At 40.2% G+C, this 24,674-nt stretch overlaps 1 protein-coding gene across 1 annotated transcript in view; it reads right to left on the minus strand.

The window, feature by feature from the left end:
* acap1 (ArfGAP with coiled-coil, ankyrin repeat and PH domains 1) overlaps nt 1-16,497 on the minus strand; it is a 35,536-nt gene extending 19,039 nt beyond the window's left edge. The window contains exons 1-8 of the mRNA XM_033609748.2: nt 15,908-16,497; nt 10,502-10,559; nt 4,652-4,771; nt 4,468-4,521; nt 4,234-4,292; nt 3,572-3,755; nt 1,335-1,379; nt 1,141-1,236 (exon numbers count right to left, since the gene is read on the minus strand). Coding sequence (XP_033465639.2) covers nt 1,141-1,236; nt 1,335-1,379; nt 3,572-3,755; nt 4,234-4,292; nt 4,468-4,521; nt 4,652-4,771; nt 10,502-10,559; nt 15,908-15,960 — 669 coding nt within the window. The 5' untranslated portion in view covers nt 15,961-16,497. The remainder of the gene's footprint in view (nt 1-1,140; nt 1,237-1,334; nt 1,380-3,571; nt 3,756-4,233; nt 4,293-4,467; nt 4,522-4,651; nt 4,772-10,501; nt 10,560-15,907) is intronic.
* Between the last annotated feature and the right edge of the window lie 8,177 nt (nt 16,498-24,674).

Below are 24,674 nucleotides of genomic sequence, written 5' to 3' on the forward strand. Positions count from 1 at the left end.
TCCCGTCACACCCATCACTTTGACCAATAGGAACACAGAGCAATTTGCTGCTGTAGACAACTGTACAGCAACAACACCCCAGGGTTTTAGATAAAGCCTCCACAAAAATAGCATTTTAAGTCTTGTGTGTGATTTATCCTGGCTTCATGTGAGCAGAGGAAATATCCACTCTTCACGAGGCTAATTTATACAATGTAAAATGCCATAGGCTTGTGCTAATAACGTTAGCATGTTATAATGCATTGGAAAACGTGTTTAGTATACAGTTGTTTTGTCGGTGAACTTTGTGAGCTGTAATGGAGCTGAAATTTTGTAATGTTACCTTTGTTAAATGTTGCTGTTGGCTTCATATGAGTAAAGGAAAATTCAGCTAGCCGCTATGCTAATTTATACAATGTAAAAATGCCATAGGTTTGTGCTAATAACGTTAGCATGTTGTATTTGTTTGGAAAATGTGTTTAGTATAAGACAGTTGTTTTGTCAGTGAACCTTGTGAGTTGTAATGGAGCTGAATTTTGTAACGTTACCTTTGTTAAATGTTGCTGTTGTCCCTGGCTTCATATGAGTAGAGGAAAAGTCAACTACCTGCTATGCTAATTTATACAATGTAAAATGCCATAGGCTTGTGCTAATAATGTCAGCATGTTGTATTTGTGGGGAAAATGTGTCCAGATAAAGACAAGTGTTTGTCTGTGAATGCTGCGAGTTATAGTGAAGCTGATTTGTGTACTTGTGTTTGAAAATGTCTCTATTAAGCCATGTTTAATGTGTGTTTAATGTGTGTTTTGAATCAACTAAACTTTACAGCACTTCACAAAAACCCCATCACCGACTAGTGGTTTGGAGGTGTGACTGCAGAGTGGCATAGACACACCAACGCACAAGTATAAATGCTCACAAAGGCGTAGGCTTTTCATGGAGCTGACACACATGAATAAATCCCCCTTTAGTTCCATCTACTCTTAACCCTTTGGCTCCCTGTCAGCAACCCACCCAGATGGTGCTACCACTCCCACTCATAGTTTAAAGTAGGTGCATCCAGGGGTGTAACATCTAGTCCTAAACTGAACTCATATGGTTGCTACAACATAGAACTACAATAAGAGAAATTAAATCAGTCAGGCTTTAATAAGCATTTACCTCCTCATTCAGCTTACGTCGATACTCGTCCAGTTCTGAGAGAGACTGGTGGCCATGTTGGAAGAGCTGGGCCTGGGCCTCCATCAAATTCAGCATCTGACAGGAAGCATGAGAAAGTATTTACAAAAAACTCTTACACACACAAATGACGTAAAGCAACAAAATGAACTTAAAATGGGTCAACGTGAACTCACTGCCATCAGGATGTCGGTCTTCTTCTTGGCCTCGATGACATTAATCTGAAACGAAGGGGAGCAGCGGTTTGACACAGTGTTCATGTTTCCATAACCAAAAAGAAAAAAACTCATCGGCCAGTTCTGGGAGCCACAACCACAAGTGTGGAGAGAAGCCCCGAGGCAAACCTGTTATCATTCAAAACAGCAGACGCACAACTGTAATTAGACGCGCTGGTGTGTGTCTTATCCGGGCTGTTTTGGTACCTGAACGCACAGTTAGGAGACTGTTTTCCTCCTTTGAACTTGTTTCGTTGGTGTGTTTGTTTTCCCACATGTGTGGTCTAAGTTGAAATGGACTGGTGAGTGCAGGAAACTAATTAGTACTCCAACTTCAGCTTTAATGTTATTATACCAGCATATCTGGTTGGCATGCAGGCATTAACATACAGGTCACTGGCATACACATGATTTTGTCAATAGAAGGACATAAATGCAATAAAATATAACAGGTATATAAAAGTAGATACCACTGAAACAGCAGCAGAACCAAAAATAGAAACACCTCTACCATCCTGTCCATCACAGTGAAAGACTAATGTGAGACATATAGAGCTAAATAAAGTGCAGTTCCTGGTAAGGCGAAGGTGTGACAGTGAGTCTATGGCTACATTTCCACTGAATGCTGCGACACAGCTCTACTCAACTCGACTTGCTCTTATTTGGTTTTCCATTGTCTAAAGTTGTGGAAAGTACCTGGTACTTTTTTGGTACCACCTCGATCAAGGCTGAAGTGAGCTGAGCTGATAGTAGAAGGTGGAGTTGAAGCACTGCAGACCACCGACTGGACATAAAGAATCATTACTAGCCCGACACAGGACATCCTACATAGCCGTCAAGCTACCGCCAATTCACGATATCCTTTGCTCGAACTAAGGCGCCTCAACATTGCATGATTTTGTGCTCTTACATTCACTGTAGAGCCTAAGTATGATCACTTTGCTAAAGCGTTGAAAGCTTTATCATTCATTCCTTGCCAAAAAGCTGTTTTTAAGCTTTAAAAAAAGGCTGTTATTAAGTTTTTGTTGTTTTCCAATGTGTGATCAGTTCATCCAAATAATGCCTATTTGGGAATCTGTGCTAACGTTTGTGGCGCTGCTGGCTTTGTGAGACCAGCCGGTCGGCATAACGTTACATAAGCACATGCGTTTTTGGAGTTATTCTCACTGTCAGCAATAAAAACAAATAATGATGACTATGGTCTGTAGCTGGCTACTATAACCTACATGAAAGCGGGCTTAGCTTATGCTAGTGAGGTCCTGGGTGTCACATTTTGGCAACAGGCTAACAGGTGAGTTACAGTTAGCTGTACAGGGGCGTTCTTTCCTTCGTTCTATGGCGAAGAAATCAGGATTCTGTTAATGACATGGAAAAATTAGCACCCTGCAATTGAGTGGTTAGTCCCGTTAGCAGTCCGGTTATTCATTGTCTACAACGCCAACTACCGCAGCAAGTGCTAAACCAAAAGACAAAAACAATGGCATTAAAACGACAAAAATAAAAAGTGGGCAGGGCAGCATAAGGCGAATAGAGACTGCATTTTTTTATCCACTCCATCCTGATTTTAGAAAATGGCAGCTTGCAAAATAACGGCGTACAAGTGACGAAGTGCAGACAGTCCTCTGTTTGATTGCCGATAAGAAGATTCAGCAAGTATAGTGTTGAAGATGTGAGGGCAGTTTTAGACCCCAATCCCATAGAAAGCGTTTTGCAGGTTACTGTAGCTCTGGTTGAGGGTGAGAGGCTGTCAGTAGATAAACAGAGATCATGCGGGTACATGAGACCCTAAAAAAGAGGGTGGGTCATGGGGAGTACCACCAGTTGGTCCAGGAGCTTCTCCTCCATGATGGATGTTTCCAGACATATTTTAGGATGACTCAGGGGCAGTTTGACAACCTGCTGTCTATCGTCGCAATGTATAGCTCTGGGTATCCAGCAACCACTACCACCAGTATCTCCTCCATTGTTTACCAACTGTAAACTTGTTGTCGTGACCACCACAGAAGGCCCGCCTCCCAAATCATCCAACTGGACAATGGGGAAAAAAGGTGACGAAAGAAGAGATGACATGGGGTGCTTTTCTGCTCAGAGTTGAAATTTTCAACTCAAGGAGCTCAGAGTGCTCCGGCAAACTGTACCCGAAACATAAAGTGATAAAGTAAGCTAATATCTTTACTTCATCCAGCATTCGTTCTCACCTCCAAAACGTAATCCAGGGCCTCAGCCCGAAAGGCCCTGCGTGCGTTGAGCAGAGCATTGCTCGCCTCCTCCACTTCGTGTTGTTTCCCCCGCGGGGCCTGAGCGTTCCTCACCAGCGCCCCCTCCAGGGTTTCACTGCCACGCTCAAACTCCTTGCGCACGTCCTTGAACCGACGACAATCCCTATGCGATGGGGAGGGAAGGAAAGAGGGAAATTTGGTATTATCGTCATGCCTCCTTGAGTATTGAACCTTTATTCGACTAATATGTTTGCAACATTAAGCAGCTGAAGGAACAACAGATAACTGGCTATCATCTTGGGGACTCAACACACAATTTGGAGTTAAGTTTAATAGAGTTTAAACCCCCTTTCAGAATGTGTCACTGGCTAAATATGATTACTAAATATCATTACTGTCACATGCTATGAGACATCCCCTCTCTCATCTAATGCACCGTATCATTCCCAGTATTAAGAGCAGACTACGAGACAAAGTACAAGAAGAAGGCAAATGAAGGATCATAAGCCTCCAATATTTTTTTAATGAATGTGCTAACAGTTGGCAGACATGCATGGGGAGTGACTCAGCCTGAAGAAGGTGGCTGAGTGCATCTCAAAGATTAGATGAAAAAAAAAGAAAAAAGAAAGCAGCTCGCTCACTCTTTGACAAAGTTCTGTAGCTTCGTCTTGACTGACTTCTGCGTGGTCTCAATCAAGTCCTAAAAAGGGAAAAGCAGATGAGACAAAGCCGTCACAGTGAGCTCAGATAACTGTTAAATGTCACACGTGTTCAACGGTGTGCTGCAGCCTCGTCTGACCGCATACTGCAGCTGATAAGACTGGGAGGGAGATGGTGGTGCAAAGACGCTAAGTCAAACAGAGAGACAGACTCACCCCCTGTGCGTCCAAGATGATTGCAAGCTTTTTGGAAAATTTATCCAAACACTCCTGCAGGACAGACAGATGAGAATCACATCAAATCTTAACAGCAATGTCACATTTCTTTGGATAACAACTGACAAACTGAGTGAAAGAATGACATGATAACATCAATGGTATGTCCCTGTGATCCTTTCACCTCCATCATCTTGTCCCCGGAGTACTGCTGTCCAAGGTCCCGGAGGCCGCTGACGAAGCTCTTGCTGGTCTGGCAGTAGGCTCTGCCCGCATCCAGCATGGCCTGGCATTGTTTCACAAGCTGGGGGACACAAACATGCAACACCACAGAGTTACATTCATCCCGAGTACTCTAACAAGAGGCGCTTGAGGTGACTAACGGCCAGTTGTAATCATCAGTATGAATAATTAAACACAATGTGTTCCTCCAAGAGTCCACATATTAAAGCAATGAAACAGCCAGGGTTTGGGGTTATTACAGTAGAGCGTAATCACTGTGCAAGATGAATTTCCCCTCCAGCTTCTGTGTAATGCCATCTGGAGTTCATTAAACTGCATTAGAGACAGACCATCACTGAATGTACAGGCTGGATTTTGATTTTGGATACTGGGTTTTATAAATCTAGGCTCATTATTAGATCAGTCATGACAATATCTTATAATATTTTATTTGAAAAACACATTTTTGTGTGTTTAAAAGATTATATGTGCTGAGGCACAATATTTTTACAGATTTACATCGACATTTCCTTCCTTTATAAGCTTGCAATGGCTAACGTGTAAGCTAACAGCTGCCTTTTAACACATTCAGCAGACACGAAGCAACATTAGCATTAGCAATATTGACATTTTCTTTCTACCAAACTACACCAAATGTGTCGCCATGCAGAAGGAAGCTGCATCTTCTTATGGACGAGGGGCTTGCCAGTAAAATATCTATGCTCTTCATAAATGTCCAAGCCCCATTTTGACATCACATTTCACCACACCATTACATCCCCATGTGCACTGCAATGCAGATAAAGCTAGCATAGCCTTAGCTAACTTAGCTATAAAACATAGTTCCACCACTAGAAACAAAAATATATCATTAGTTGACACTTCACAGCATCAGTGGAGCACTTAAAAAAGTTAAGGCAAGCTCAACTTTTATTTGTAGCATGTCACGCCTGTCGACAAGTGTCAGGGGTCATATCCCTACTTTGTAAGGTGGCTAACGTGTAAGCTAACAGTTGCCTCATATACATCCAGCCGACAAGAGGCAACATTAGCATTTATGTAAAGTCATGTTTCTGGCAACCTGATAAATAAAAGTCCGACACTCACTCTTCTCTTAACTCTGTTTTGGTCCTTACCAGCTCCTGAAGGAAATATCTGGCTCTGTAGCAGCTAAGTGCTGCGCTACCTTCACCAGCTAGTTGCTAACAAAGCTAGCTAGCTAGTTGTAGCACAGAGTGAACAACCCTGAAGAGAGTTCACCAAAATAGAAACGCTGTGGACTGTAAAGCTAAAAACAATGAGCTGACATAACAAATATTAAAAATATGATACGCCCAAAAATATTTTAACTTGACATAAGCAAAACAAACACATTAAACTGCAGGCTAGGAAATGTTTAGGTCATTAGCAGCCACCTACACAGGTGTTGTCACTCACCTGATTAGACTGACACGGACTGTGCTTAAAGTGAGATTATGTTATTTTAAAAAAAGGAAATGACTCATTCTTTCTTTTGAAAATTAAAAGTTGTATTAACAAGAAATAAAAAACACTGGAAGTGGGTTCAGAACATACAGAGGTTTGGCAGCTTCAGCCTCAGCAGAAGTTTATGGTGGCTAATGTTAGCTAATGTTAGCAAGCTTCACATAGATGTCGCTGTGAGACTGTTGCTGTGTCTCAAATCACATACTTCCATTAGTACACTTCCATATAGTATACTATGTGCACTATGTACTTATTGGCGTAGTGCGCAAATTTCGTCAGGGTAGTGTTGTCTCAAACCAAACACGGCCGTTGTGCACTCACCGGAAATGACGACCGCAAATTAGCTAGTTAGCAAACTAGCATTAGCATTCGCGTTATCGTTCGCGGTACCAAATTATTACAGACTGCTAAATTTACCCGAGAAACATACTGCTGGCTTACACCTGACAACAATATAGTGGTGCTTAGTGCAAAAAACACATGTATTTGTACAATGCAGCGACTTTCATGGTCGCGCAGTCTGCGGCCGCCATTTCCAGTTTGAAAAGTGGTCCCTCTCCTTCTGCTACGTAGCCAAGATGGTGACCATTGAGGGCGAGAAGTGTCCATAGTTCCACACTCAACTTCTTGACCATTGTGAGTGCACCATCCGGGTACTCATAGTGCACTGCATTTTTCCATATTTCTCAATGTGAAAGCGCTTATGCACTCAAAATATTAAGTGTAAGTACAGAAGTACGCAATTTGAGACACAGCGTTATAGTCTGTCCCAAATCACATACTTCTGCACTAAACACTTGATATTTTGGTTGCAAAATATAATTGCAAGTGTGCTAAGTGCATGCAGTGTACTACTGGCGCACTCAAAACAGTCCAAAAGTTGAGTGTAGAATGATGGACGGTCGCCATCTTTGTGACGTCAGAAACTTTGTGACATGGTGGCTGGGGACAACAAGGAGCCTAAGCTGGCCACAGTGAACACCGCCGTGTTATAACTACTTTGCACTCAGTACCAATACTGGTGTCGAATAGAAGCCGATAGGTCAAATGTTGGCGATAATGCTCCATCGAAGAGGAAGAAGAGGTGGCTGAAAAAAAGCAAAACTGCACGATCTGAGACGACACTAGAAGCTAGTGCACCATGCATGAAGTACGTAGTGTACATAGTGTACTATACTTAAGTGTCTCTTCCCGTCTTGTGCTACTTTTAACCATGGACTGTACAAAAACAATGGACGTAGCCGCCGTAACGTCAACCATTCGCTTGTGAACTCTTGTTTTGATGCCTTGAGTTAAGTATTTTGGCCCTCACCAATTGACAATTGACTTGCAAACGTGTCAAGTTTGTAAAAAACACATTTTATTTTTAAGTAGAGTAGTAAATAGAGTAATTTGAAAGGGCGTTTCCTGCTGTAGAGTGAATGAAAAACGGACAGCTACTTGACAGAGACAGCACACTAGCTCGATGACATGGCCAAACGCAAGTATGACGCCACATGTGTTCAACTGTGCGGACATTCAACGAATGACTAAGGAGAAATCTGGACCCCGTGGCTGGACCAGTTGGGAACCACTGAGCTGGACAGATGAAAATCTTGGGTTATTCATTCATTCATTTTCCATAACCCTGTATCTTGTTGGGGGTCACAGGGGGGCTGGAGCCTATCCCAGCTGACATTGGGCGAGAGGCGGGGTACACCCTGGACAGGTCGCCAGACTATCACAGGGCTGACATATAGAGACAGACAACCATTCACGCTTATATTCACACCTACGGACAATTTAGAGTCACCAAACAACCTGCATGTCTTTGGACTGTGGGAGGAAGCTGGAGTACACGGAGAAAACCCACGCTGACACGGGGAAGAACACGCAAACTCCCCCACCACAGGGCTCAAACCAGGAACCCTCTTGTTGTGAGGCGACAATGCGAACTACTAGACCACTGTGCCGCCAGTGTTTTGGATTACATGTTTATAAAGTTGGGCATTTTAACATGGGGGTCGATGGGGATTGACTCGCTCTTGGTGCCAGCCTCAAGTGGCCATTAAAGGAACTGCAGTGTTTGGCACCTCAATGGCAGATGTTGCCGGCAAGCCCCCAGGAACAGCGCCGGGCTTTGAAGCCAATTTACATAGTGGCCATAAGTGGAATTACCGCTTGCTGTTAACGCTATATTGAAGCATTCATTAGCTTATCAGCACAAGCTACATAAGCTCCTATTCCTTGACATCTCCCCTGCTCTTCAGTGAGCTTTGCAGCACCTGTGTTGAACAACCTACACCTGTATAGCTCTTATCGCTGCATTGAGTTTGATGACCTTGTTATTCACAGCACAGTGTGTGGACGTGAATGGGCTTTTCGTGTGCTGCAGTCTCTTTTAGCTTATCCAACATTTACACTAATACTGATTATCTAATGATAAACCACTTTACCACTTTACCTGAGTATTTCTATTTGAAGCTACTTTATCCTTCTACTCCACAACATTTTGAAGGCACATATTGTACTTTTTTTTTTTTTTTTTTTTACAGTTATTTGATCGCTTTTATTACTAGTTCCTTTACAGATTTAGATTATTAAAAAAATATAAATAATTGAATAAATGCATTGGCTACATGTTTACCAGCTGTCAACTTTTTTTTTAATATTCTGACTTTCTTCTTGACTTCTCAGAGAGCACAGATATGTTTGACTTGTTTTAAATGTTCCAGAAATTTTGAGCATGTGCAGAACTCTGCAATATTTTTCAGTATACGACTTTATCATGCACATAACTGTACATATTTATTCACTTTTATTCTATTCTTGTTTATTTTCTTAATGTAGATATTGTAGTTAAATTTCACACTTACATTCTCAGCACAGTGACGATATATATTTTGTTTTTAATATTTTTACATTATAAGTGCAAGTGTTAAACAGTATTTTTTATTTATTTATTTATTTGATTTAATTTAATTAATTTAATTTAATCTAATTTAATTCAATTTAACTTATTTCATTTTCATTTCATTTCATTTCATTTCATTTATTTTATTTTATTTCTTAATATTTACATAATTTTATTTCCTAGCCTTATTCTTACTTCAAATTATTCTCTACTCTTTACATCAGAGCGACTGGAACGAATCACAATTTCCCCTCTGGGATAAATAAAATATTTCTGATTCTGATTCTGAAAGTCCCGGGGTTTATGACTTGATTAAATTCTTTATGACTATAATGGTGAGTAGGTGCCACATGCACATTTAAAGAGGCTAATCCTTCAAACAAAGGAGGACTGCAAAGTAAATCATGTGTGCTGACTCAGCAGCAATGACACTAATCGAGAAACGTCAATGTATTTGTTACATAAAAACACATTTCCAACATTAATTGGTGCAGAAAACTTCACAAGAATGCAGAAGTATTTGACGCTCCAAATTTCTCAAATTTAACATGTTAGTCACAATAATGCATCATCAATAACAATCAAATGAAATGTAATAACATACATCACAATTTTAACTGTGCACGGTGAGTATTTTTCTTTTTATATTTCATACTTCTGATGACTTTATTCAGATCAGGCTGCATGTTTCAGCATGATATCAAGTAACATGGTGGCAGAATAGAAAAAAAAACCTTATTTACCTAAACCCACAATAAAAACTGCCTGACGCTAACGCGGGCAGGGGAATTTCTCTTTCTTTGTTTGTCAGTAAGGTCAGAGTTCAGCCACAGCGCAGCAACTTGCACAGAGCAGATAAAAACTGCCTGAAGGGTTCGAACCCAGTTAGTCCAGTTTTTCCAAAATCACTGCATCTCTCTGCTGCAACACACAAATCACTCTCTTGTGCGAAGCTCTGCAGGGAAAGTTAATGACAACTTCTGTCTAGGCGTAGTATATCTCCACCCTTTTTTAATCAAGGAACAGAAACGCAACATGTGACCTCTATATCTGATGAATAGATCTGAAACTGTGACATGTATGAACACAAACAAGCGATGGGAAATACGCTTTCGTATCGAAGCAGAACAAACTGTAGTTCTCTGTGTCGTAGCACAATACGATGGGGAAGCAGCACCTGCAGCTACTTCCTGCTCGCTGTCAGGTGAAAATACCTCAACCACCGCCGCCCACCTCTCACTTCATTGCCTCTTCACATGAGGAGCATGTGTCCAACAGCAACTGATACCTGTGTGTGTGTGTGTGTGTGTGTGTGTGTGTGTGTGTGTGTGTGTGTGTGTGTGTGTGTGTTGGAGGGAACATTATTTGAAAGTGGAGCAGTGACTCAGTATGATATTATAAAAGTGTGTGTAGGTGTAGATACATGTGTCTCACCTTTTCTAATCGTGTCTCGAGTTCGCTCACGTCGCTTTGGACATCTTCGATTTCAGCTCTGAAACAGACACAAATACACAAGGTCATACATGAGAGTCTGGGGTCAAAGGTCATTAGGAATTCTCTTACAGTCTTACAGTCTTTATGGAGTTGTTTGGACAGTTAAAAAATCTGAACACTTTCGAAACATATTCGCGTTAAAGTTATTGATGGGGGATGGGGAGGAGTGGTGGTGACATTTCATGAAACTGGGTATTGAACGAAGTACAATAAAAGGTATTATATGAGGTACTCCTTTGGTATCACTTTAGGGGAACTGGTATCCTAATTCTTTAAACGATATCAAGCTCTACTTTTTCCAGAAAAATGTTGAAGTCAATTGAAAGGTTAAAATATTGTATTGAAAACTGGCCCCAGTGAGTGACCCTGACCGTCTGGTTAGTACTGGTTGTGCTTACTGTACTTAGTGTTACTGTATTTGTGGCGCATTCTCTGGCACAAGAATTTCCATCAGGATAAATGAAGTTCTACTGAATTGAATTGAAAAGGCAGAACTGAAATGATTAGCTCAGTCAATTGACATAAATGTAATTGACAAAAACGTTAATTATTGTTCTTGTTTATTACGAAAACAATCAATTTTGGGACTTAAGGGCTACCATTGGAATCTTTGCAAATAATAATATTCTCTTTTTTTATTATTATGCTAAGGGCTAATAAAATATTTCAATAGCTTTAAATTTTTTTATCTTATACTATGTGACTATGTAAAAACTGACCAGGCACTACAGATAAAAAATAGCAAAAAAAAAAAAATAGTATATATAAATGTGTAAAATGTGAGTGTGTGAGAGGAGTGGGGGCATTATTTATTTATTTCTATTAATATTTATTACTATTTATTACTTATTTTTATATATGAGCCCAGTACTTGAGTGCACCTGAATTTCGTTGTATGTTGGTACAATGACAATAAAGAATCTGATCTCATCTAACTTTGGCTAACTCTAGCACGTTTATTAACGTGCTAAACAAACTAATGAATAAATGTCAATCAATAAACTGAAAATATAATCAATAGATCAATTGATAATGAAAATACCCATCAGTTGCAACTCTTTCATCTTCAACAACGACAAAAAACAGGTTAACTAAAATGATAGAAGCATGCAACATCATAATTTCACTCCAGTTTTAATACTATTAACACTTTTGTTTTCATAATTTTGTTGCATAATTAAGTTTTTTCAGGGTCAAAAAATAACGCCCTCACCTCAACTTTAATTTTCAGACCTTAGCTTTTTATATAGAATCTTTTTTCAAATTGACAAAATAACATTTGACCACAATTTGCCCTCAACCTTTGAATATTATTGAATACGAAACTGAATATTATAACTGTTTTAATGCTTCAGTGAAGCTACAGCGTTTGTGGTTGCATCGTTACATCAAATGAAAAATGGAAAATTCCAGTGCATCTTTTTATTTATAGTCACGTCAGTGTAATTTAACATGACATTACTGGTATTTTTAGAAACCCGAGGCCTTGAGCAGCATTTTAAAATAAAATTTCTGTGGGTTTGAGCAGAGCTTAGATCATAGAGTAGGTCATTGTGTAGGCCTGCACAACTCCTGCAAGTCCAGTGTGCCTGTTGCTCAGTAATGGAGTAACACAATTAAGTTTTGTTTTTGAGAACAAGAGCTGGCCCTCACACGTCCTGCACATGGCTAGTTTGTCGTTTTTTTGGTGTTAACAGTCAGTATCTCTTTCTGCCTCTCGTCTCTTCTCACACCAACAGCTCAACCATGTGGTTTCCGCTGCCTTCCACCAACAGTACAGAGATACAGAGAGACAGACAGAGAGAGACGGAGGAAGACAAAAAAATAGGCAAGACTGAGTGGAGAGAGAAGAGAGGAGGGCCTGGACAGACAGTAACTGTTTGTGTTTTCTGTGTTTGTTAGTGCGGGGGGGATGTTTGAATCAAAGTCTGAGGTCATGTCCTCTGGAAATACGACCGAATGACAAGTCGGCTAAGGAGAGAAGGGAAAGGAAGGAGCGGGTGAAAAAGCAGGAGGCCTCTGTGGAGGAGGATAAAAAGATTCCTGCGTTAAAGTGACACATCCTTTTCACTTCGCTCTGAATTACTGTCACTTTCTTTTTTTCTCTGAGAGGCAGCGTAAGAAAGCAAATTAAGACGACGCTAAAGCAGAGTTTCCGCCGTGGCTCTCCCCGCAGAACACACACTTCCTGTCTCTCCTGTTGATAACCTCAGCTCATCTCGCCTCACTTCCTGTTGCCCTCCCAAGGCGCCGTCACCTAGCAACAGGAGGCAGCACATTTGAGCCGTCAGTGAAATCTTTTCGTCCTCTGTCTCCCTTCACATTCTGTTTATCCGTTTGACTGACTGTGTTTACATGTCAGATAACTTTCCTTCCCTTTTCCCCCCTCGGTCCTTCCCCCCCCTTGCGTTCAGCCTCACCACTACAGCTGCCGCACAACTCAAACTTTCCACCACCGTGCACGCCTCATAAACTCAATACGGGCAGCAGCAGCAGCGAGGGAGGGAGGGAGGAAGAGAGAGGCCGAGACTCTCGATTGAAATGTGCCAGATCAGCTGGAAGAGACGACACCAGCCTCTGTGACTCAGGCAGGACGCCAGCAACGATCAGGGCACACCCAGGCACTGCCACACTCTCTCTTGAGCTGCTTGCAAAACCAATTTAGCAACACTTCCCTTTTGATTACTCCAGATGCTGACTCTGTGTTGAAAGAAGATTGATTGTGGGCTGTAGCTGACATGTGGTAGGACTACACTGACAGCATGGTTGGGAACTTTAGGTGCTTTCGGTGACGTTTTACAGGCTTAAAGTGAGCTAGTGAGCAGCTCAGTATCAACTTGAGTGATCAGCAGAAAACCATGCCCGTCTAGCAGTACCACAGACGTAGATTTGGGTGACATGTCCCTTTTAATATTTGACATTATGTGCATACATCCCTGCCAATATAAACGCGAAAGTAGCAGAGGACTTATTTTATGTTATTTTGACGAACTCACAGATGCAACAACCCCTCTAGTGAAGACGCATGCCACCCCAGAAGCAATGGTTTAAATCTGCCATGAAACGGAAAGCAGAGGAAGCAGGAAGTGCAATGACATCTCCACCATAGATTAACGCAAAAAAAGGTACAAATCGGTGCTTAAAATTTATGCACGAAATGCAGTATTTGACCTTCAAAACCTCTTGAGTATGACCCCAAATTTCCCGGCCTTACACGTGTAGGCTACCCCCGAATGCTACGACAAAACCCACACCCTTAATCAGTATAACCTGACACCTTTATTGATATGTTTCTAATAAAAGGTCACAAATGACAATAGATAAAACAAGCTTCCTGTGTTTAAATGACACATTCAGATGCAGCCTTGAAGAGCAGCATCAGACCTCTGATCAGGCCTGTATGCATTCCTCATAGTGATGTGACGCTGCTTGACCTCAGACCCAGAGACACTGCCGATTGTTTGCACCATCAGCATGAACATTTTTCAATATTCCAAGGCACCAAGTCATTATTTTGATAAAGTTTCCCATTATTTTCAGATACTACCGTAAAACTTCTGTTAGTGGCCCGGGCTATTATTTGCTTAAATCAGATTTTAACAGGCCTATATTTGGGACAGGTCTTTAATTCCTTTTACACAAAACTGTTGCTCAGCAAAGATGGAGCTATGATCATACCGACACAACATCACTGTATCCTGTTAAAACAATATTCATAAATTGGATCAATTTTTATGAAAAACCTTTTTGATTATTTTGATCGGGGGATCCTTACGACTACAGGAATATTAAGAACTTATCGAGTAATCGAGGAGGAGACACATATTCTGACTTTATGACAGCCTCAGATGAAGTGATTTCGTCGTGCAGGTGAATCTGAATGAGTTACAGTCGTCTCTGGTGCTCATGGTTTCAGTAAAATGAACTGAACCTAGCTAATGATATGTAGCATCTCCATATTGACATTTATATTTGTATGTGCGATCTAAGCAGCTAACTATCATTAGCTCAAGTGCGTAGTCAGAAATCTGCTTTTATACATCCAAACAACTTCTATAAAGACAAACGTCTTGCCAAACAGACCAGGCCTCTATTTGAGACGGGCCTTTATTTGTCAAAACATGTAGCCACACCAGGCTAGTACAAGAAAGTGGACGTTTCATTGAGGTTTTATGGTACTTTTTTATTTTTGAGATACTAACTCATTATTTTGAGGAAGTTTCTTGGTATTTCCAAGACACAAATTCATCCTGAGAAAGTTTCTGTTAAGTCATTATTTCAAAAGTTTCGTATAGTTTTGAGACACTAACTCATTATTTTGGGCAAGTTTCTCAGTTTTTTCTGGGAAAGTTTCTCAATATTTCAAGATACTACGTCGTTATTTTGATACTAACTCATTATTTTGAGATACTAACTCATTATTTTGAGCAAGTTTCTCCGTATTTTTACAAAAGTTTCTCAATATTTCAAGATACTACGTCGTTATTTTGACACTAACTCATTATTTTGATATACTAACTCATTATTTTGAGCAACTTTCTCTGTATTTTTAAAAACGTTTCTCAATATTTCAAAATACTACGTCGTTATTTTGACACTAACTCATTATTTTGATATACTAACTCATTATTTTGAGCAAGTTTCTCTGTATTTTTAAAAAAGTTTCTCAATATTTCAAAATACTATGTCGTTATTTTGACACTAACTCATTATTTTGAGCAAGTTTCTCTGTATTTTTTTTTAAAAAGTTTCTCAATATTTCAAGATACTACGTCGTTATTTTGAGATACTAACTAATTTTTTGATACTAACTCATTATTTTGAGCAAGTTTCTCTGTATTTCTAAAAACGTTTCTCAATATTTCAAGATACTATGATGTTATTTTGATACTAACTCATTATTTTGAGCTAGTTTCTCTGTATTTTTAAAAAAGTTTCTCAATATTTCAAGATACTACATCATTATTTTAATACTAACTCATTATTTTGAGAACGTTTCTCAGTATTTCCAGGATAATAAACTCACCCTAAGAAAGTTTCTCATTATTTTAATGCAGTACATCATTACTTGGAGAAAGTTTCTCATTATAATGACTAGTGTAAGGGATCTTTTTTTTCCTCCCCATCTTTTATTTGGCAGATATGGGCTTCCATACGATTCAGACCCTCAAATAGGTATATAATATATAGTATATATTGCTTTTACATCCATTTAATGAGGTTTTACCACCTTTTCTGGTCCGATTTTAACCTCCTGAAGGTAAATTAACAGACTTTTTTAAGTGAAACCTCCTCTTTATCACTGCCTATCATCACTATCAGCACTGAGGCACAGGTGAAACTTACCTGAAGCGCGGAGAGTCTTTCAAACACTCCTCAAAGTCCAGTTTGACCGTCATCCTTCCTCCTTTACAGTCACAGATCACACACACGCACACACACACTGATATTATCTGGATCCTCTCCGGAGCCCCTGACAGAACACACTAACTCCTCTTCTTCTGGTGTTTTAAGTCTCCACACCGGCAGCTTGACTCATTCTTGCTGTCGGACGCTTTTCTTTCACGCGTGTAATTTGTATTCCTCCCGCAGCTGCCGTCCCGTGGAGCCTCTGTGTGTTGAAGGGACACCGTGTGCCTGATGTGCGCTCCTCTGTCGCACATCCGAGACACCACACGACTTGTCACCGCTTATGAATGAAGGAAGGGGGGTGTCAGCTGCCTTATTATCACCATTTTATCCGGATAATAAAAAAAGCGAGTAGCCTGAGTCCTCGGATGCTGCAGAAAGTTTCCCCGGGATCAAAGTATCCTTTCTGATCAATACGCATTAATATTCCCAAGTGAATGAGATCAGATGGCAGCCGGTGGATTGTTTCTTACCAAGAGAGCCGACTGGAGTATCTCTGTCTCTCTCTCTGTCACACACACACACTCACACACACACGAGGTCCAACCCCCAACATCTCTCACTATTTCCGGGTTTCTTACTCATGGCAAATTGTGGTTTAGAAATAGGAAACTGCACAAAATGAGAGGTTAGACTGAAACAGTCTCTAATATAAATGTTAGGCTGAACCCACTGTGAAAATATGGAGTTTAATAATTGTGTATGATCTTACTCTGGTGTTTTATATCACACTGGTTTCTCCTTTTCCTGTTTGTGTATTCAGCTTTGCAGTTTCAGGGAGCTTCACATGCACACAGAGACTGGGTGTGTGTTCTTGTCTGGCAACCTTGTCTGTTGTGTGTTTTTATTGGGGTGTGAAGAAGCCACACTGTGCAAGTGGATCCCTTTACTGTGGGAGATCATTGCTGCCAAATAAAGGGAGGGAAATATGTGGAAATTAATGCATGATAGGAATAGGGAAATTCATGGTGAGTCAAAGTCATGTGATTTTTAAAAAAAAAAAAATACTAAGTGGAAACTGTGACTTATTAAGTCAAAATGATGCGATACTAAGTAAAAAACCCTGAAATTTAAGGGCATTTTAACATGGAGGTCTATGGGGATTGACTCACTCTTGGAGCCACCCTCAAGTGGCCATTAAAGGAATTGCAGTTTTTGGCACCTCAGTGGTGGATGTTGCCGCCAAGCCCCCAGGAACAGCACCAGGCTTTGAAGCCAATACTACACAGTGGCTAAAAGTGGAATTACAACAAACTTCATATCTGTAAATCAGTGTCACAACCCCCGTAAAATAACTTGTTTCATTTGTTATTTATTGTGAGTCGGGCATTTCGGCCCTCGCCATCTTGGATTTATGGAGCCAGAGGTGACCATATTTGGACAAATTTGAATGGGTGAGTTATATAAAAAAGGAACCCGTTAGATATAGAGACCAAAAACGTGTTTTGGGTCATTCACTCATTCATTTTCCGAAACGTCTTATCCTGTTGGGGGTCTTGGGGGGGCTGGAGCCTATCCCAGCTGACATTGGGTGAGAGGCAGGGTACACCCTGGACAGGTCACCAGACTATCACAGGGCTGACACATAGAGACAGACAACCATTCACACTCACATTCACACCTACGCACAATTTAGAGTCACAGATTAACCTGCATGTCTTTGGACTGTGGGAGGAAGCTGGAGTACCTGGAGAAAACCCACGCTGACATGGGGAGAACATGCAAACTCCGCACAGACGGGCTCCCCGACCTGGGTTCAAACCAGGAACCCTCTTGCTGTGACAATGCTACAGCCCAGTCAGCAGGACAAAATGTTGGTATTGTACATTTCTGCAAACCACACAAATGTTGTATATCAACATTTATAAAGTTACATAGTTCAGATTACAACATGAGTTGTAAGTCTCATCAGGAGGAGGAGGGGATGGTGGATACTGCCAAGCAGCGGACAGCAGCAGATCACTGTTTTGAGACCAGCAAACAACAAATCAAACCAAGTGTTTTAAGCCAAAACATGATCTTTTCCTAACCGTAACCAAGTGATTTTTGTGCCAAAACCTCACCACAGGTTAACCACAGTGTTGTCACAACATTGCATTTAATACTGAAACATAAAGTTTTAACTTATTTGCTACATATGAATTGGACAAACATGAAGCATACAGATTTAACATATCAGTGGTTTGCAGAAGCTCCCTCCAGCGTGTTCTGGGTCTGCCCCGGGGCCTCCTACCAGTTGGATGTGCCCAGAAAACCTCTAACAGGAGGCGTCCAGGAGGCATCCTGAACAGATGCCCAAACCACCAGCAGCTGTACTCTGAGCTCCCTCTGGATTTCTGAGCTCCTCACCCTATCTCTAAAGGATCAGACACACCAAACCAACTTCAGAGAACTAGCAGCGACGAAGGCCCCCTGCTGTCGCCTGACGTTGCCGTGCCTTGGTCAGAAAAGTTGCGCATGATCACACTGCAAAGACTACAGCCGACGGCCAACCAGCATGTAGCACATGAACAACACAATCCAATGGTGAAAGGACAGAGCATATTTACCGTGCGCCAGTAAACAGTAACACAAACGATCATGAAACGTTTCGGCTTAAGAGGTTAGCATCTCTTTGTTTACTTTCCTCACTTCTGTTTCTCTTCTTACGCGATGAACTGAACTACCAATCAGGATGATTTAATTCACTGATGGGCCCTGTCATCACTGAGTCAACATGCCGAATCATCCAAAAACAAGTCGAAAGGGGCCAATGAGGGGCAACTGTATAGAACACACTGCATGATTAGGGCAACGCTCACCGACGGCCCAATATTGAGTGACGGCCAACCATTTGCTTTGTGTGTCAGGGCCTTAAGGCTGAGCCCTGCCGCCCTACAGAGGAAACCCATTTCGGCTGCTTGTATCCACAATTTCGTTCTTGCAAAAACTACCCAAAGCCCATGATCATAGCTGAGGGTCAGAAACTAGATGGGCCGATAAATCGAGCTACTTGCATCACAACTGATTGACCCGAGATACTTGAACTCCTTCGCTTGGGGCAGTAACCTGCAGGGGGCAATCCACCATTTTCTGGCATACAACCAGTACTAACTCTCATCCTGACCCCTTAACACTCGGCTGTAAAGCGCCCCAGTGTGTCCTGGAGGTCACTGTGTCAACCACAACATCTGCAAAGGGCAAAGATGCACCTCTGAGGTCCTCAAACCTTGAGAAAGTCATCCATGCAAGGGTTTTATTTTGTATGATTGTTGCTTTTGTTGTTATAAAAATCAAATAAATAACATATTTAAAAAAGAAACACTGAGAAATGTGACAAAATTAAGACTTTCTAAATAAAAGACAGAACATATCGAGTCAGCATTAAAGTTTGGCTTGGTGTCAATACTTTAATCTGACTCACTGAGTCATTACTATCTTATTTTTCCTGGCACAAAGAGGCTTACACAATGCCAAAACAGCCCGTTACAAGGTGTCGTTGGGCAACGTTAAATAAGCAATCTGCACTTTGTCATCATCATCACCACAGACTGCTGCAGTCAGACACTGTGAGGCCTGTGGTTAGCTGCTGAGCACTGGAGTGTAATTACAGCAGATCAACAGGATTGTCTGTCTGTGCTCGTTACATCTTTGTGTGGTGTACAAACATCTATCTAGCTATCTATCTATCTATTGATCTATCGATCTATCTATCTATCTCATGGTGTGTGTGGCCCCCCCTGCTGATCAGCAACAGTCACTGCAGCTCATCTGAAAACAACATGACAGTTGTGATGCTTTTCCTTCCTACTCTCTGGTTCGTGCTGCAGATTATCTTCTTTCTCAGTCAGTCTATCTCTCAGAGGATCACAGTGTCGTGATGCCTTCACTGACCACCGCACTGATCGGACTGTTTCCGTCTGTGTGTCAGTAGGCGTCACAGAAAGGGCGTAGTTGGGTCTGTTGCGTTGCTATGTTGCTCCATCAAAATAAATAGTCCGGAGATGTTCTCACAAGACAAACACATTTGCAGCAAGCTGTATTTAATATGATACCAGTCACCAAAGTGTCGTGGGGAGACAGTCAAGACAAGGAAGTTTAAAAAGAAAAACTAACCATGAGCTCCAGAAACAAACTGTACTTCTCTTTATGTGATATACAATGAAAATAAACTTTAAATTTATCAAATATGCTTTAAAATGTCTCTGCTTTCAACAGCTGTCTTCCTTTACAATAATCTGTCCTCTCATCAGAGCGCACTGGAGCGCAGCGCTGCGCCAAGACAGTGGGGGCGTGTGCGTAAAAGGCGCACAGAGACTCTCCGGACAGACGGTCGGCCCTGAGAGAGGAGTGAAACGGTTGTCGGACGATGTCAAACTTGGCTGCTCGACAGATTCTTGTTTGTCTCTGACAGGAGATTCCCTACGCAGCTGTCCAAGAGTCAAACCGCGCAGAGTTACAGGTAGCCCAGGTTTTTCAAAATAAAAGCCTGGCTGACTTTAAAACACTAATGGGCAGTTTGCATGCAGCTATGTGGAGTAAATGTATAACATATGGCACATTTCCTGCCAAAAAGTGACTTATTACACTTGACTTATCATCCATTAACATGACTATGGTGTTAAGGCACAGCACCCCAGAAAAGCTCACCATACCTGATTTATGTGTCTCACCCAGAAAGGAAAAAGGCACACTCTTACTCAAATAAAAAAGTTCTGAGAAGACGTGAGAGACAGCATCCAGGATATATTATCCATACAAATACCTCTAGACCCAAAGCTTTTTATATTAGGTTTGTATCCAGTCAATCACAACATTAAAAGGAGACAACACATTTTAGAAATGGGCCCAGTAGGTGAGTAGGGTAAATTGACTTCTGAACTGTCAACAACTCTGCCCATGGAAAAAAAAAAAAATAAATAAAAAATCAAGGAGTAATGAATCACTGTTTCAGACTAAACAATCACTCAAGTCATATTTTTCTTGTTAATTGTTGTCAAAATTTGTACATTGATACATGTACTTAAACCTGTAATTTATTTATTTTTCCTTTTATTTTTATCAATTTATTTATTTTCCTCTCTCATTTATTCGTTTATTTTTTATCTTATTTATTAAGATGTATTTTTTATCAGTATTATTTTTATTATTAAGAAAATATAGAATGATTTATTTATTATTCGTATTTATTATTTTTATTATTAAGAATATATAATTATTTATTTATTATTTATTTATTATTACTTATTTATTATTCTTATTATCAAGAATATATAGAATGATTTATTACTTATTTATTATTCTTATTATTGAGAATATATAGAATGATTTATTTATTATTTATTTATTATTACTTTTTTATTATTCTTATTATTAAGAATATATATATATTTATGTATTTATTTATTTATTTATTACTTACTTATTATTCTTACTATTGAGAATATATATAGAATTATGTATTTATTTATTTATTTATTATTACTTACGTATTATTCTTACTATTGAGAATATATAGAATTATTTATTTATTTATTACTTATTTATTATTCTGTATTATTATTATTATTATTATTATCTTATCATTTATATATTTATCTTTAAATTCATACTACTGGGGTGGATTACATGTGTTATAAATACTCTGCAGTTACACAGAGACTTTATCCTGGTGTCCTTTTCTTTTGTGTGTTTGTGGATGTAATATAGCTACACATACTGGATGTGTGTGAGTGTATGTCTTTGTTTATCGTTGTTAAAATTAATTTTTTTAAAAATGCGGTTGGAAAGAAGAGTATTAGACCTAGATTGTGGGAACACTGTGGCGATTTAGGAGTTAAAGCACTGACCACAGACTGCTGACCAACATCCTCAGTTCATGTCCGGACAAGGACCTTTGTTACATGTTATTTACCATCTCTCTCTGCCCTCATTTCCTTGCCACCTCTTCACTGTCACGTATCAAATAAACATGCTCAAAACACAAGAGTTTAACACAGGATCACTGTGCAAGACAAGGCATCATGGGTAGATAAGTGTTAGGAGCCATTTTAAGATGCTCATCATTTAGATTTAGATTTTGTTTCAGTGGTGTGTATGACCAAAGAGATTAGCTAATAAACGACCAAAAAGAATTTGCCACACAAACAGCCTGAGGCCTTGGGGCTTGTTTGTAAGCCAGCCTTGGTGTCACATAAAGCAGCCTGTTCTGGTGATAAACACGCCTGTTAAATTAATAATAAATGGACGGTTCACATTCAATTAGCACCTACTGTGAAGCATTTGATCGCATAACATAATCTTCTCGCCAACATGGACGAGAAACAATGGAAATTTTGGGCAGACTATTGTACTTTTTCCTCCAGTATATTTGTCTGACAGCTTTAGGTACCCTTAGTTGTGACACCTTGTGATATTTCAGGAAAAGACTTCTGCTTAACGAGGCAATAACGAACAGACCAGATCAAGTGAAAGGTAAAGAGACACTAGCTTAGCTCTGAAGAAGCACAAAGGAATTTTGAAAGAAGCGCAGCAGCAGCACACTGATGATGTCAGAGGACTGTGATTGGTTGATTGCAATGTTGGTCCAGGACTGTGCTCAGGATTTTACCAAGTAGGACATGCTTTTGGATCAACATCCCACATGGCGTTCCAGGACCAACATTGCAATCAACCAATCACAGCCCGCTGACATCATCAGTGTGCTGCTGCCATGCTCAAAATTTCTTTGTGCCTCTTCAGAGCTAAGCTAGTTTTCCAAAATGAAGTTAGGAAAACTGAACAAAATTCTCAGTAACAAACCCCTTAGTGAGTTAGCTAGCAAAGTAGATTGGCTTGGCTAAACTACCAAGTCAGCTTGCCAATAGACTAGAATATTAGCAGGTTAGCTTGCTAACTAGATAGGCTACACTAATGAGTGAGCTTGCCAGTAGGCTAAAATATTTTTCATTAACATTAAGCGTTGCAATCTTGAAAAAGAAAAAAGTTTTCAATAGGCTGTAAAAAAAGGAGAGGAAATGTGTTAATCGCAGGTATTTACAACTGAAAATGCTATTATCCTTACTCTTAGTTTGTGAATGTAGCATAGCATAGCCTTCCTAGTTAGCAAGATAACTTGCTAATATTCTAGCCTATTGGCAAGCTTACTCGTTAGCAAAGCCTTCCTAGTTAGCAAGCTAACTCGCTAATATTCTAGCCTATTGGCAAGCTCACTCGTTAGCATAGCCTTCCTAGTTAGAAAGCTAACTAGCTAGTATTCTAGCCTATTGGCAAGCTCACTCGTTAGCATGGCCTTCCTAGTAAGCAAGCAAACTAGCTAATATTCTAGCCTATTAGAAAGCTTACTCATTAGCATGACCTTGCTAGTAAGCAAGCAAACTAGCTAATATTCTACCCTATTGACAAGCTTACTCATTAGCATGACTTTCCTAGTTAGCAAGCTAATTTGATAATATTCTAGCCTACTGGCAAGCTTACTCATTAGGATAACCTTCCTAGTTAGCAAGATAATTTGATAATATTCTAACTTATTGCAATGCTTTCTTGTTAGCATAGCCCTCCTAATAAGCAAGCTAACTCGCTAATATTCTAGCCTACTGGCAAGCTTACTCGTTAACAGAGCCTTCCTAGTTAGCAAGCTAACTCGCTAATATTCTAGCCTATTAGCAAGCTCACTCGTTAGCATGGCCTTCCTAGTAAGCAAGCAAACTAGCTAATAGCCTATTAGAAAGCTTACTCATTAGCATGACCTTGCTAGTTAGCAAGCTAACTTGCTAATATTCTAGTCTACTGACAAGCTTACTCATTAACATAGCCTTCCGAGTTAGCATGCTAACTAGCTAGTATTCTAGCCTATTGGCAAGCTTACTCGTTAGCAAAGTCTTCCTAGTTAGCAAGCTAATTCGATAGCCTATTGCAACGCTTGCTTGTTAGCATAGCCCTCCTAGTAAGCAAGCTAACTCGCTAATATTCTAGCCTACTGGCAAGCTCACTCATTAGCATAGCCTTCCGAGTTAGCATGCTAACTAGCTAGTATTCTAGCCTGTTAGCAAGCTTACTCGTTAGCAAAGCCCTCCTAGTTAGCAAGCTAACTCACTAATATTCTAACCTATTGGCAAGCTTACTCGTTAGCATGACCTTCCTAGTTAGCAAGCTAACTCACTAATATTCTAACTAACCCATTGGAAAGCTTACTCACTAGCATTGCCAACCTTCTTAGCAAGCAAATTCATTAACCCTGCAGTAGCGTAATTTGTTCAGTTTTACTAACTTCATTTTGGAAAACTAGTTAAGCCCCGAGGAATTACAAAGGGATTTTGAAAGAAGTGCAGAAGCAGCACACTGTGACTGCAATGTTGGTCCAGGAACATTGTCCTACTTGGCAAAACCACGACGTGCAGTGCTTCATGTCCACTTTAAATATCAACACCGGTCAAATGCAACGTACACATTAATGCAGCAGTGATATTAATCCAGAAACATCATGTATAACAGTAAAACACTGACAAGGAACATTTTACTGCACAGTCAGTACTTTTATTTTTCATTCTGTTCATAAGACTTCTATTTTAGCTTGGTTTTGAACTTATTAGGTATTAGTTTTACAGAAGTAAAGGATCTGAATATTTTTTAAACCACCTTTTTTTTCCATCACTGTTTTTATGTCCAAAAAATCTGAAAGCATCACAGAATACACACAGAGAAACCAGAAAACACCATGACCTAC

Source organism: Epinephelus lanceolatus, chromosome 22 (genome assembly GCF_041903045.1).
Source record: "Epinephelus lanceolatus isolate andai-2023 chromosome 22, ASM4190304v1, whole genome shotgun sequence".
Taxonomy (NCBI): domain Eukaryota; kingdom Metazoa; phylum Chordata; class Actinopteri; order Perciformes; family Serranidae; genus Epinephelus; species Epinephelus lanceolatus.